Source organism: Tupaia chinensis, unplaced genomic scaffold (assembly GCF_000334495.1).
Source record: "Tupaia chinensis unplaced genomic scaffold, TupChi_1.0 Scaffold147534_1, whole genome shotgun sequence".
Classification (NCBI taxonomy): domain Eukaryota; kingdom Metazoa; phylum Chordata; class Mammalia; order Scandentia; family Tupaiidae; genus Tupaia; species Tupaia belangeri.
This window is the reverse complement of record NW_006207386.1, coordinates 1,094,487-1,108,515: the sequence shown is the minus strand read 5'-3', so window position 1 is coordinate 1,108,515 and position 14,029 is coordinate 1,094,487. Positions and strand designations below refer to the sequence as shown.

General features: G+C 40.0%; 1 protein-coding gene across 1 annotated transcript in view; it reads right to left on the bottom strand.

The window, feature by feature from the left end:
• The window catches only part of LOC114006401 (rap guanine nucleotide exchange factor 5-like), an 83,438-nt gene that overhangs the window by 43,824 nt on the left and 25,585 nt on the right, over nt 1-14,029 (bottom strand). The window contains exon 8 of the mRNA XM_027768826.1: nt 3,521-3,587. Coding sequence (XP_027624627.1) covers nt 3,521-3,587 — 67 coding nt within the window. The remainder of the gene's footprint in view (nt 1-3,520; nt 3,588-14,029) is intronic.

Sequence of the window (14,029 nt, the reverse complement as noted above, 5' to 3'; positions counted from 1 at the left end):
GTGTTTCCTTTGGACCTCTTTTTTTTTTTTTTTTTTTTTTTTGGTTCCCACAAAAACCAACATCAACTAGGTTTTCATCAGACTTTCAGTCTCCCTACTCCAACTCATTGTCTTTTTAAAAAATCTACTTTATCATGTTATTTAGTTGTTTTTTAAAAAAATCTTTTGGGCCAGCAGGTGACATGAAGGTTATAGCAGCTGGATTGTACACAGAGACTGAGCAGCCCAGATCTGGCAGCCTGAGAATCACACTAGGTTCGTGTGTGTGTTTGTGTGTGTGTGTGTCCAAAATTCCAAGAGGAGATAAGAGAAAGGATTACAGCATGGCCATCTCCCCTGAGTGATGATTTCTCAATTCTTCTCTCTTTCTTGCAAATTGCATACACCCTAAAGCAAACTTTAAAAAAAAAACCAGAACAGAAACAAAAAGAAAAAACTTTTACATTTCTTAACTAGGGCCTTTTTCACTAACCAGGTGGGTCGCTATATTCCCCAGGGTAATGTCTCAATTCTATGCCTGCTCCTAATAAACCCCACAGTTAGAATATACATCCCTCTGACTGTCACCTGTTTTAATCCTGACTGAAACAATGGTGTTTCAAATCCAGTGAACCTTTTTTTTTTTTTTTTTGGCCATAGGGTGTGTGCACTTGCCAGAGAGAGACAGAGAGAAGGAAAGTGAGAAATCAACCCTTATGGGGGATGGACACGTTGCAACCTCTTCTCTGTTCTCCTCTTGGGCTTTTGGGCATGTATGCATATGTCTCAGCGTGTCTAGGACTCCAACAGAGGTTGGCCACATGGGAGTCCAGCACCTTAATCACCATGCCACTTGCTGGTTCCAGTGTACTTTTTAAAAAATTTACTATCTTTCTTTTTTTTGAGAGGTTTTTGCTATAGGGCACATGAGCTTGCTAGAAAGACAGAGAGAGATAGAGAGACAAAAAGCGGTAAGTTAGCCCCAGAGGGGATGGCCACGCCACAATCCCTTCTCCTCCATTCTCCTCTCAGGATCTTGGGCAAGCACCCACATGTGCCCAGAGTGAGTGTAAGTCACCAGGTCTGGGACTCGAACCATAGTTGACTACATGGGAGTCCAGCGACATAGCCATTACACCAACTGCTGGTCCCTAAATTTACTATCTATGTACCACTTTTTGATTAATTTACAACTACTTTTTATGTTAATTTCCTAAGTATACCTTTCTTGTCTTCTTGGTTTGGCTGTAGGAACCAAATCTTGCATGTTTTTTGGTCACTTCTGAAACTATTCCAATAACCATATTACACTATGAAAAATGCAGTATAATATTAAAAAAAAAAAAAAAAAACGTGAATAGGAGGAAGAAAATTCTGACTTTAGATTCTGGCATTGTTCCTTAATAGGTGGGTGACCTTAGGCAAGATACTTAAGTTCTATAATCTTTACAATCTTTGCTATCTATGAAATAGCAATAACACTACCTACTTCATAGGGCGATTGTATAGTCTAGCAGGATGTGTGTGTATGCATATTATATACACCACACGATGTACATATAGTATCTCATCCATACTGATTGCTTTTCTAACAGATAGCTCGTAAGATTTCATACAAGGGACCAGCAGTTGGCATAATGGCTATTTCTCTGGATTTCCATGTAGCCAACTGCAGTTCGAGTCCTGGATCCCATGGTTTAAACTCACGGTGGGCGCGTGTGTGCATGCGTCCAAAATCCTGAGAGGAGAATGGAGGAGAAAGGATTGTGATATGGCCATCCCCCCGGGGGGTGATTTCTCGCTTTCTGTCTCTCTGTATCTCTCTGTCTTTCTGGCGAGTGCATCCGTCATGTAGCAAAAACCTCTCCAAAAAAAAAAAAAACGATTTAACACAATAGGCACTCCTGGGAACCAGCAGTTAGCGTAATGGCTATGTCGCTGGATTCCCACGTAGTCGACCGCGGTTCGTGTCCCGGACCCGGTGGCTTAAAACTCACGCCGGGCGCGTGTGCGTGCGTGCCCAAGATCCCGAGAGGAGAATGGAGGAGAAGGGATTGCGGCGTGACCATCCCCCCTGGGGGGTGATTTCTCGCTTTCTGTCTCTATGTCTCTCTCTGTCTGTCTGGCGAGCGCACGCGCCCTACAGTGAAAATCTCTCCAAAAAAAAAAAACACAATAGGCACTCCTCATTAGTCAATATTTTAAACTACAAAGTTCATACTAAATGTTTTTTCATAATGTTCTGTCAAGACTCAATTTCACATGATGTTTTATACCAGTAAGCACCATAATTAGCAAAAATTACTTTTTTGGCCCAGCATAGTGGTGGAGTCAGTAGCTAACTGCTGAAAACTGCTGCTGGGAGCCACACAGCTGACCAGATTCAGATCCCTGCATCGGCTTGAAAATATATCCGAGGTGTGTGTGCATGCCCAAGATTCTGATAAGCTGGAGAGTCAGGGAAAGGAGGCTGTGGTGTGATGAGACCCTGTTGAGGGTGTTTCTTTCTCCCCAACCCATCATGTGCACACATGTGCGCTCTATCACAAATAAAATGTAAAAATAAATAAAAAGTGTCTGGGGCCAGATGGTGGTACAGCAGTAACACAACTAGACTCCCATGGGAAGGTGCTGGGTTCCTATCCCTCGGGACCTCCTTGTATGTGCCAGGCATGTACATGCATGCCTATGATCAGGGTTGGCTGAGACCAGGAGGGGATTACAGATAGCATGAGATACTGTTACGGATGCCTATGTCTCTGTATCTGTCATTGTCATGGAATATTTTTTTAAAGATGATATTTTTCTAAGCTATAGTCCAGATGAGCAAAAAGAACAACTTTCGAAGTGTCCCTAACTTGGCAAGACCTGGTATATAAAACTCTGCAGGCCAGTTTCATTCACATACTTAACCCAATCAAGCATGATTTTCAGCAGTTACTATTCTAATACTAGAGGTTAAAACAGAACTAAAGAATCTTCAGGAAGGAAGATTAGAGAACTTTTTAAACAGCCAAGCCAATGGGTAAAGATTTTATGATGCCAGATTGCTAGAATCTGTTGAAAATTGGAGTGTAACAATTAGCTACCACATTCAGCTCTTCCTATGAAGAAGGGCATGAGATTTCCTTCAGCTAATCAATTATGATTAGTATCTTTAGAAAACAGTGTAAATGTTCCAATATAGTACAGTAAAAACCAATATCCTGGCCTTTAGTTGGCTGAGGCAATTCTTTTTACCCTTTGTGTACCAGGTCACACCTCTTAGGCTAAATCATGCTGTATTAAATTAAAATATCAGATATTATGCCTCCGTGAAGGCTGTAGAACTTTCTACCAGGGAAGTTTCTCACAAGGGAGGCTGCAATAGGGTATAGAAAGTTACAGCCATTGTCTTCCCCTGCCTTGTCTTGTTTGGGGCTCCCATGATGATGAGCAGCTACAGGTCAATCTCTCTATCCCGCTACCCATGCTGCCTCCCTTCGAAGATCCTGACCTCATTATCTCTGCACCCCTAGGCAGGGAAATTGCAAGGTCTTACCGCAGACGTTAGACGAGCAAGAATTTCATCACTGCTTTCTTCAGGGTCTTCAATCTTCTGATGAGACCTTTGAAAAACAAAGAACAACTTTGGTTGTTGGAATTTATTTACCGCTTTAGGGGAATAAAGGGCAAATAACAGCACTGTTGCTATTGTATTAGTGAAGGTACCCACACAGATAGCATCATGTCAATCATGTCACAGGAGCACAACCCTGCTGCTGGCCAACTGCTTCTGCAAAACTGATCGCAAGAATGTGTTTCCAATGCACCAGTTGAATCCTGAGTATCAAGTATTGTTCTCCAAATGATATCACAGAAAAACCCTGACACACCAGATCTACATATATGGGCACGCACACAAGTAGATGTGAATATAAGGTGGCTAAGGCAGAAATCCTTTATTCTAAATGCAGCCTAGATTTGAAAAATATTAAATGTGAATTTTCCACTGTATTTGAGTTTCAGTCAAAACAGAAAGAAATGGTATATTATAGGCTGAATATGATAATGGCAATTATGAGAAATACAAAAAGGATAGGGACCTTGGTTTTTTAATAGACTACAGCCTGGCTGACAAGCCAAGAAAATTATGCGTATGCTAAATAACTAACATGATATGCAACAGCATAAGATTAGTTTGTCTAGGAAAGTCACCTTTTTAACTTAATTCATGAAAAAAAATCACCACACAATTGTATATACTAACTTATGTAAGTACCTACTTCTTAAAAAAAAATCTTATAAATTACATTTTTTTTTCCTGGTTTTGTGAAATAAAAAAAAATAATAAGACTAATGTTAATTAAATACATAAAACTGTCTCCTAGATCTATTTCCACAAGCAAGGCCCTTTCAACACATTCAGTGGACATGGAGGGATTCAAGGTAATTGCCCTGCAGAGCAGCATTATCAGAATCACAGTCCCGTGATTGATTTCAATCTCAGTGACCGTGGTGGGCCAGCTGGAGTGCTAGCCGTGCAGGGCAGGGGGGTTTCTCCCAGCTCACAGGAGACTAAAGAGCAGCTCTTTACGAAGGGAAAGCTAGTTGGATCAATTCTGGCATTGGCTTCTTATTTCTGTAAACGTTATTAAATCCTTTTTCAGGAAAAAAGTCACATCCTTTAAATCAGAGCAATGCATTACAAACCACTGCCTATCCAGGAATTGCAAGAGGCAGATATGAAGCAGTATAGACGTTGTCAAATAACTTCATTACTCATACCACGGTATTTGAAATACTTGTTGACAATCCACTCAATAAAGATGGTAGACACTGAGCGTTATAACTAACATATTTTTTAAAAAAAGGCACCTGGATAGTATTTCAAATAACAAGCCTTATGATTAAAATTCTGCATTCACAAGATTTCTATATAAATGAGGTTTTACTGAGAAGAGATTTGAGATCTTTTATAACCTAAACTATCAAACCTGGTTTCCGTGATTAAGTTGAAGTGACTGAATGGATCTGACAGAAGTTGGGAGGTGAAGGCACCAGAGATAAGAGCCCCAAACAAAGGCCTGCACTGCTTCTCTGTCTCTACAGGGAAGTGTAGGCTCGCGGTGTCTTCCCTGACTCTCGGATCCCAGCAGATACCTGAAGGATTAGTTCATGGGTATGAGGTATTTAATGCTTGGGCAGATTCTGTGATGAATCTATTTTCCATAATCTGCTGAAAGAAACTCAAAATTCCAAGGGACACTCTTGTGCATATGACTGATCACACCTATTTCATGAGTAACAGCTGAGCCATTTCTGTTTTAGTGACAAATAATTTAGTCCCTGTTCAGAAGCAAAACTATCTTTAATCGCTCTTTCAGCACACAACATGTCTTGGCAGAAGTGTTTCTTAAGGAAATATGTGCACCAGAGACAGAAGGATGACCCCTGAGTGCTGACTGCAGGCCACTTTCCGCTTTTATCACCTCCATCACTGCAATTTCCACCCAGAGCTCCCGAGATGTTCTCTAGCATCTAAGTTTCCCCTGTGCTGGCCTTGTTTTCCTATATGCCTTCCCAGTGGCCCTAGGTAGAAATTCCAGAAATTTTATTTTCACCCACTTGGGGATCTCACAAGCAACTCAAACTTGACCTAACTTACATTAAATTCCTCTTGCCTCTCACCCTCACTGTCTCTACCAAGAACTCTCAGGACTCATGGTGTCCCAGTCCCCTGTGTCACTGCTCCCTCTGCAAGCTCTGCCCCTGGTCAGTCGCCAGATTCTCTCCCTTCTTATCCACCTATTCTACTTTCCTCTGATCCCTTTTCACCACCAAGTCTCACTAATGGTCTAGACTCCAACTTCTCTTGAACAAATTATCTTAATCTCTTTCTGACTTATTTGTCTGGTTTCTCCTTCTGCCCAATTTCCCATGGACACCAAGATTACCTTTCTTTTCTTTTCTTTTTTTAAGAGAGATTTTTGCTACAGGGTGTGTGCGCTCATTGGAGAGACAGAGAGAGACAGGAAGTGAGAAATCACTCCCCAGGGGGATTGTAACGCTGTAATCCCTTCTCCTCCATTTTCCTCTTGAGATCTTGAGCATACACACACAAGTGCCCAACATGAGTTTTAAGCTCCTGGGTTCAGGACTCAACTCACTGTTGACTACATGGGAGTCCAGTGATGTAACCATTTCGCCATCTGCAGGTCCCCAAGGTTACCTTTCTAAAACACAGATCTGGTCCTGCTATTCCCCAGACTCCAGAATTTTAGGGACTAGCCCACCGTCCCCAAAGAGCTCTAGAACTCAGAAGTACAGCTCCTTCCCTACTAATGGCCCTCTGCTCCCCTACGTGAGAAAGCACCTGATCTCTACTGGCATAAAGGAGAGTCATGGGAGCAGCACCAGGGGTAATAGGTGATGGGTAAAGAGCTTGAACAGGAAGAAAGATGAGAAAGGGGTCATACTCGGCCACATTCCTTCCTCCCTCATCACTGTGGTCACTTTTTACCTTAAGATCCCTTCCATGTTCTATGTCCCAATGTCCAGAAATACTAGACTCTTTCCTCAGTAAATATATTTTTATAAAAAGTACATAAATTCTTTTTTTAAGTACATAAATTCTGACTTTCTGTGTGTAAATATATATCGGTGCAACTCAGGGAAGGCAAAGTTCCCACTTACCAGGTCAAAATAGACAATGAAGCAGATGGGACAGGAAAGTGATATAAGATAAAGAGAGGAGACGTAGAGTAACCCCAGGATGGAAGATCTATCCTTGAGGGCTTGGGCCTTTAGCGATTCCCATGGCTACTTATCAGGCTCTCTGCTAACCACCAGCCTAAGCCAGACCTTTTCATTCTCCAAAAGAAATACTGAAGCTGGGAGTTGAGGGTGATGTCTTTATAAATTTAAGAGATGTGCAATCCCTAAGGTTGTCATTGTGGGGATGCAGGAATGGCAGAGGCCTACGGCCATCTGCTTTTATCCTTCTTACCATCAAACTGAACACAGTATCGTTCTACTCACCCTCCACTCAAAAATAAAATCAAATTTTAAAAAATGTTGCCATGCTCTTCTTACAGTTTTCCTCACTTTAACAAATGGCAACTCCACCCTTGCAAGGGTAGAAAGTGCCCTTGACCACTCTCTCTTTCATACCCTACACTGTGTCCATCCTAAAATCTGACTGGCCCTTCCTTCAAGACATAGTTTCTGTACCACATGATAACCTCCATCACTACCTCTGTGGTCTGGACCTCAATCTCTCTAGCCAGGAGCCAGAATAGCCTTGCTAAAATGTAAGATAGACTAAGTGTATCCATGGCTCAAAATCCTCCAATGACTTCCCATCTCACATAGACAAAACCAGTCTTGTTTTAATTTTAAAATAATGAATAAAGATTACATATACCCCTGGTGTACAACATTTGATTTACATATCCATTGTATAATGATCATAATCAAAATGATTAACACATCCATCACCACTCATACTACATATGAGATTCCCCAGAACTTGTCCAACTTCTAACTGAAAGTTAGATGTCTGATCCACATCTCATTTCTCCCACCCATAACATCTATATTCTGAACAGATCTGTTTTGCTTAACAAAAAAATTCCTGTAAAAGCAGAAAAAGTGAGATGGTAGATGAGACTTTAAATAGTTTTAGATCTCTGATATCACCAATACAAACACTTGTTTACCTTCTTAGGTGATCATTTTTCATAACATCATGCTACCATTTATAGAGGAAATTTGCCAAAGCACGGTAAATTGTGCATAGACAGGTTTCATTAAGGTCCAGAGTATACAGTTAAGCATTCATTTAAAATAGATTCAAATTAGCTATTACTAATATCTAATTTTATATTTTATTTTGAGAATATGATTAATGCTTAATATTTAAGCAGTTACATTTCAAATGCTAACACAACCAGGTTTAAAAGTCAAACTTTTGCTAACATTCCTGAGCTAGTCTAAAATATAAATATACTCTGGAAAAGATAAGAATTTGTTCCCACACCTGGAAGAAGCCTTGTCTGTAAACAATGGAAATTTTGGAGGACTCATTGTTTTCTCAGGTGAGAGAGTAATAAGCAATAACAAAGACTAAGACCAGCTGAGTTCACGTTTTTTATAAAATCAGTTCAAAGTGATAAATGGGAAGTTTCTTCACCTATGATCCTAACACAAAACTTAAGTTACATCATAAATTTTTTATGTTTTGAAAAATACTCAGAAAATGCTTGTTTACCTATACAGTATTTCCTCCTCTCCATGAGAATCTAATTAGGCAAAGTTAGATGTACAAAGGGTAGGTTTGGGATGTAGAAATAATAGATTTGAACTTGAGCCCCCCAAGTCAGAGGGAGTTAATCCAGAAGCATTTCAGAAATTAAGGATGCTAATGTATTTCTCTTGTTGCTTATGTCAAAAAGGAAAAATTAGGATAAGGAGAAAAAGAGAGCAGAGGTGAGGATTAGTGGGGGATGGTGCTATTTGATTGTACATAGAGGGCTAAGGGGAGACGGAGTCATCATTGTGGAGCTGATGTCACATTTGTGATTGGGGTGGTATGCTCAGAGTAAAGAATAAAAAAGAAACAGAAGTCTAAAGACTAAATTCTGGGGCACTCCTATGTTTAGAGGTCAGTTTTTAAATGTAAGTTTTATGATTATTCAAGTATGATCGGCCTGAATAATCTGAAGCCTGCAGATCAGAAGACTACTGCCATTGAAGAGAGTTTGCTACTCACATGCCACTCCACAAAGAGCCACTAGGAGGAGCACTAGGGTCAGTCAGGAGGCAGAGGAGGGGAAAACATGGGCAAGAACTTTACTGTGGTTTCCGTGGGACAATGCAAATGGGCAATGCAGAGTATGCAGGCTTAAGATTGCTGATTAGAAAAATTACAGCAGGCACTTGTCTGGTACCTGGCTTTGGAGTGATTAGGGCAGGTAGATGGTGGTCCAGAATCGAAAGTCTAGATAAAGGAGGTGGTTGGGGTGTATACTTTGGATTGGTTGGTTTTCATATGAAAGAAATGCTCCAAAATGAGTTATTTACTATCGCTAGGAACAAACTAGCCCTGGAAGGGGCAGCCTCTTCAGAGTCAGCAAGGCTTCCTATGTCAAAGCACTGAACAGCATGGTTAATACAATCAGGAAGAAAAAGAATTAGCAAAGGACCATGAAGAGGAGAAGCCAGTGAGATAGAAGACTAAGAGATATTACTCCAGGGGTCAAGAAAAAAAAGTGCTCTTAGAAGGAAGGGCATGGTCAACTGTGCCAAAACCTGGTGACATGTCAAAGAACCAAATAGTCAGCCACTACATTAGGAGACCTGGAAGACTTTTTTTTTTTTTTTGGAGAGATTTTCACTGTAGGGCGCGTGTGCTCGCCAGACAGAGACATAGAGACAGAAAGCGAGAAATCACCCCCCAGGGGGGATGGTCATGCCGCAATCCCTTCTCCTCCATTCTCCTCTCGGGATCTTGGGCACGCACGCACACGCGCCCGGTGTGAGTTTTAAGCCACCGGGTCCGGGACACGAACCGCGGTCGACTACGTGGGAGTCCAGCAACATAGCCATTACGCTAACTGCTGGTTCCCGAGACCTGGAAGACTTTTGAAACCTTGACAAGGATACTTTCAGTGGAGTAGTGAAGTTGAAAGCCTAAATGGAGTAGATTCAGGAAAGAAGGGGAGAGGAAGTATAGAGGGTATCTTTTGAAGGGTCTTGCTGTAAAAGGGAACAGAGACATTAGGCAGTAGCTACAGAGGGATATAGAGAAGTATTAACACATGCTGACAGGAACAATCAAGGAAAGAAAAAAAGGCTGAGAAAGCAGGAAATACTTAAGAATTCTGAAAAGAGGTGAGAATTTGGGAATTAGCTCACTGAATAGAAGTGCAAAGATGAGATAAGGTCAAGGCACAATTTGAGGGGGTTGATCTTACTTCCAATGTGGACCATCCATCCATTTTTATCAGGAGCCAAAACTGGTGACCACTAGTGCAGATGTAGGTAGATTGATAGATTTAGGGAAGAAAGAATGAAAAAGGTAGTTTCTGTTTCCTTCTTTTTTTTCTTTTATTTCATCCACAAGAGAGAAAGAAAATGGCAGAGACAGAGATTTCACAGGGTCATAGCCAGAAGAAGGTTGACTTGAGTCTCAGATGTGACCTTGGACATTGGACTTTTGTGTTGGAGCTGGAATGGGATGATTTTGTATGCCAGAAGTATAAGAATCTTGGAAATCAGGGACAGAATGCTATTGTTTTCCCCTCCAATATTCCGTATGCTGAGATTTGATTGTGATGGGATTAAGAGGGTGAAAACTTAATCCAGCTATGGTGTTGAAAGATGAGGGTTTTTGAGAGATTAGGATTAAGGTCATTAAGGCAGGGCTCCCAAGATTGTTTCCTGGTGGGTTTACAAGGACGGGAAATGAGACCAGAACAGATACGTGGACACAAAAACATGTGCTTCTGTTCTTCACCATGTTGCAACGCAGCCAGAAGACCCTTACCAGAGGTAGTCCCTTGACCTAAGACCTCCAAACTGTGATGTAAACAAACTTCTATTCTAATACATCCCCAGTTTCAGGTATTTTCTGTTATTAGCAACAGAACAAATTAGAACAGGGATTTTTACAGGTCTTTTTGTTGCTGGTTTCTAGTTTAATTCTGATTTGGTCAGAGAAAAAAAAAGTATTTTTTTCAGAGAAAAAAAGTATTTTTTTAATTTTTAGATTTTTTTCCATAGGGCATGTGTGCTTACTGGACAGAGACAGAAGAGAGAAAGAGAGGTAAAGTAAGAAATCACTCTCTGCGGGGGATGGCCATGCTGTAATCTCTTCTCCATTCTCCTCTCGAAATTTTGGTCACACATGGATAGACACCCAACATGTTTTTTAATGTTTTTCTTTCTTTTTTTTTTTTTTTTTTGAGAGGTTTTTGCTATAGGGAGCGTGTACTCGCCAGAAAGACACAGAGAGACAGAGAGCGAGAAATCACCTCCCCAGGGTGGATGGCCATGCTGCAATCTCTTCTCCTCTCGGGATCTTGGGCACGCACACGCACCCGGCATGAGTTTAAGCCACCGAGTCTGGTACTCGAACCATGGTCGACTACATGGGAGTCCAGCAACATAGCCTTACGTTAACTGCTGGTCTCGACATGTTTTTGAATGTTTTTCAGGATGCTGGGTTCAGAACTCGAACTGTGAAGTTGGTCATCCCGGGTCCACCCCAGAGAATACATTTTTATTTTTCAAATCTTTCAAATATGTTTGAGTTTTTACCTAGAATATGAATTTTTCTGGTGAATTGAAAACGAATGTGTATTCTGCTTTGGAAATTCCATTACAGTTCCATTAGGTCAAGTTGGTAGCTGTATAGTATTGTTAAGGTCTTCTAGATCTTTACTGATTTTTGAATTGACTATTCCACTGATTACTGAGAAAGGAAAGCCTGTAGTTATAGTTATGGATTTGTCTATTTTTCCTTGTAGGCTCTGTTTTTCCTTCATGTACTTTCAAATTTTGTTATGTATATACATAGGATTGTTATGGCTTCTTTATAAATTGACCTTTTTAACAATATGTAATGTTTCCCTTTACTCCTGGTAATATTTCTTGTCCTGAAATCTATTTTCCTTAATAACAACATATCCACTCCAGTTTTCCTTTGATTAGTATTTCCATAGGGTATTTTCTTTCTTCCTTTTACTTTTAGCTTATCTGTGCTTTTATTTTTTCAAAGCAGAGTTCTTATAATGAGCATACAGGTGTCTTGTTTTTTTTTTTTTTAAGTTCAATCTGATAGTCTCTTTTAATTAGTGTTTTGACACCATTTATATTTATGTAATTATTGGCTGGCTGGATTTATATCAACCATCATTTTATCATTTGTTTTCTCTGTCTCCTGTTTTCATCTGCTCTTTTCCTACCTTATTTTGTATTATTTAAATATGTTTTATTATTCTATTTTAATTTTTTTGGCTATATTTTTGGTATCTTCTAAAGCTGTTTCTCCAGAATTCTAGTTCACATGTCTAAGTAATAGAAATTTTAAAGCAATATATGCTTTTTACCCTCCCCCAATTACCTTTCCTGTTACAGTTCTACATCTACTATACCGAAAAGTCTATTAGATATTATGTTTACTTTCAGCAATCACACAGGATCTTTAAAAATTTGAAAATGGGGACCAGCAGTTGGCGTAATGGCTCTGTCATTGGACTCCCATGTAGTCGACCGTGTTTCTAGTCCTGGATTCAGTGGCTTAAAGTCACGCTGGGTGCATGCGTGTGCTTGCCCAAAATCCTGAGAGGAGAAAGAAGGAGAAGGGATTGCGGTGTGGCCATCCCCCCTGGGGGTGGGGCTGGGGGTGGGGGGGCATTTCTTGCTTTTTGTCTCTCTGTTTCTCTCTTTCTGGTGAGCACACGCACCTACAGCAAAAACCTCTCCAAAAAAAAACATTGTGTAGCCCCCATCGTTTCAATTTCAGTTCAGTTTTAAAGTCTTTTTCTATGCTACTTTATAACTTAGGAGTGAAGCCTCATTTCTGCATCTCACATATAAAATTAATGGATTCCTTTCTCTAGCTCTTTCCTTTCCAGAATTCCCCTACATGTTCTCACTTGCAGAGGTCTCCCTGCCCAGTTCTTTTGGTCAAAAAGCAAACAAAATAATAATAATAAAAAAAGGCAGAGTTTCTCATTGTGTTCTAAATGCCTGCATTGCCACCACCACCCAGACAAAGATGCAAGAAAAAAGTAAAGTAAAGACAAAGATGTATCTACCCTGACAGACATAATAACACTCTTTTTCCTGATTCTTCTTGCTGGTAAGGTGGAAATGTTGACACTCATACCACTACTGCCCCTTACTCCATACCTGGGGCCTGCCTTTGTGGCCAAGTTGCAAAATAAAACAAACATGGAGAAAACTCACACCTATATAGGTCACTTCTTCAAGGTTTTGCTTCTTTCCGTAATCTGCCTGCTTTTGTTTACTTTTTGGAGGCCTCAGGTAATTATTTATTGTTTGTATTTTATCTAGAGATTTTAGTTGTAATGAATAAAAGAGATGGGGCTGAACCTGAGCATGAAGCCTAATCAACAGATTATTCACAAAACTCTCCAATGGAATTCATGATTGATCATCTTGTCATATTAAACTTCTCATAAATAAAAGGCCAGAGTCCAGCTTTTCTACCAAAAACTACTAAAAATAAATTAAGAGTAAATGATAAAAATATGAGTCTCTCAGTGCTATTTCTGAATTTAGTAAGATAGTGACAATGAATAAAACACAAAAGGCAGAAATAACCTATAAAAGCAAAAAATAATTTTCCATAGCTGAGAAAACGAGTATTCTGCACAATCATTACTTATTTTTAATGAATTTAGAAATGTACAATATAAAATATTTTCATTTTTTTGAAGACATTTTCCTTTTTTCTCATAGCTTCAGAACTTTTACAATAAGCTCCCACAGGCCTTCCTACTCTGTCATTTGTCTGAATCAGTCTCATTGCTTTAGTACTTGAAAGCCTTGTGTCATTTACCTGTCTTCCTACTCCTCACAGTACCAAGAATAGCATCTCACAAAGCTGATGACCAGTAAATGCCTGTTCAATAAGTCATGCAGCCGACTGCTGGGGACTAGCTTTATGAACATTGGGGGGCTTTTCTTTCTTTCTGACTATTCTGCCGGTTAGAGGCTCATGTAGACAACAAACATCAGAACAAAAAAAAAAAGAAGCTACATTCTTCTTTACACATCTGAATATAGCATCAGTTAAAACTTGGCAATCTTCTAAAAGCCTTTTAATAACAGCATCAATGTTAACTACGCCATAATTGGTAGGCTCTAGTCTTACATATGCAAGGTTCATAGAGAGTCCTACCACCTTTCACCACCTCCCCACAAGCTGGGAGCTGCTATAAAGATAGCTGAGTTGAAATAGTCAAACTTGTTTGCAGTCTAAATTCTCAAACAACTCACTGTTAGAAACAAACTCACTAGTCCCGAAGGAATTATTAAG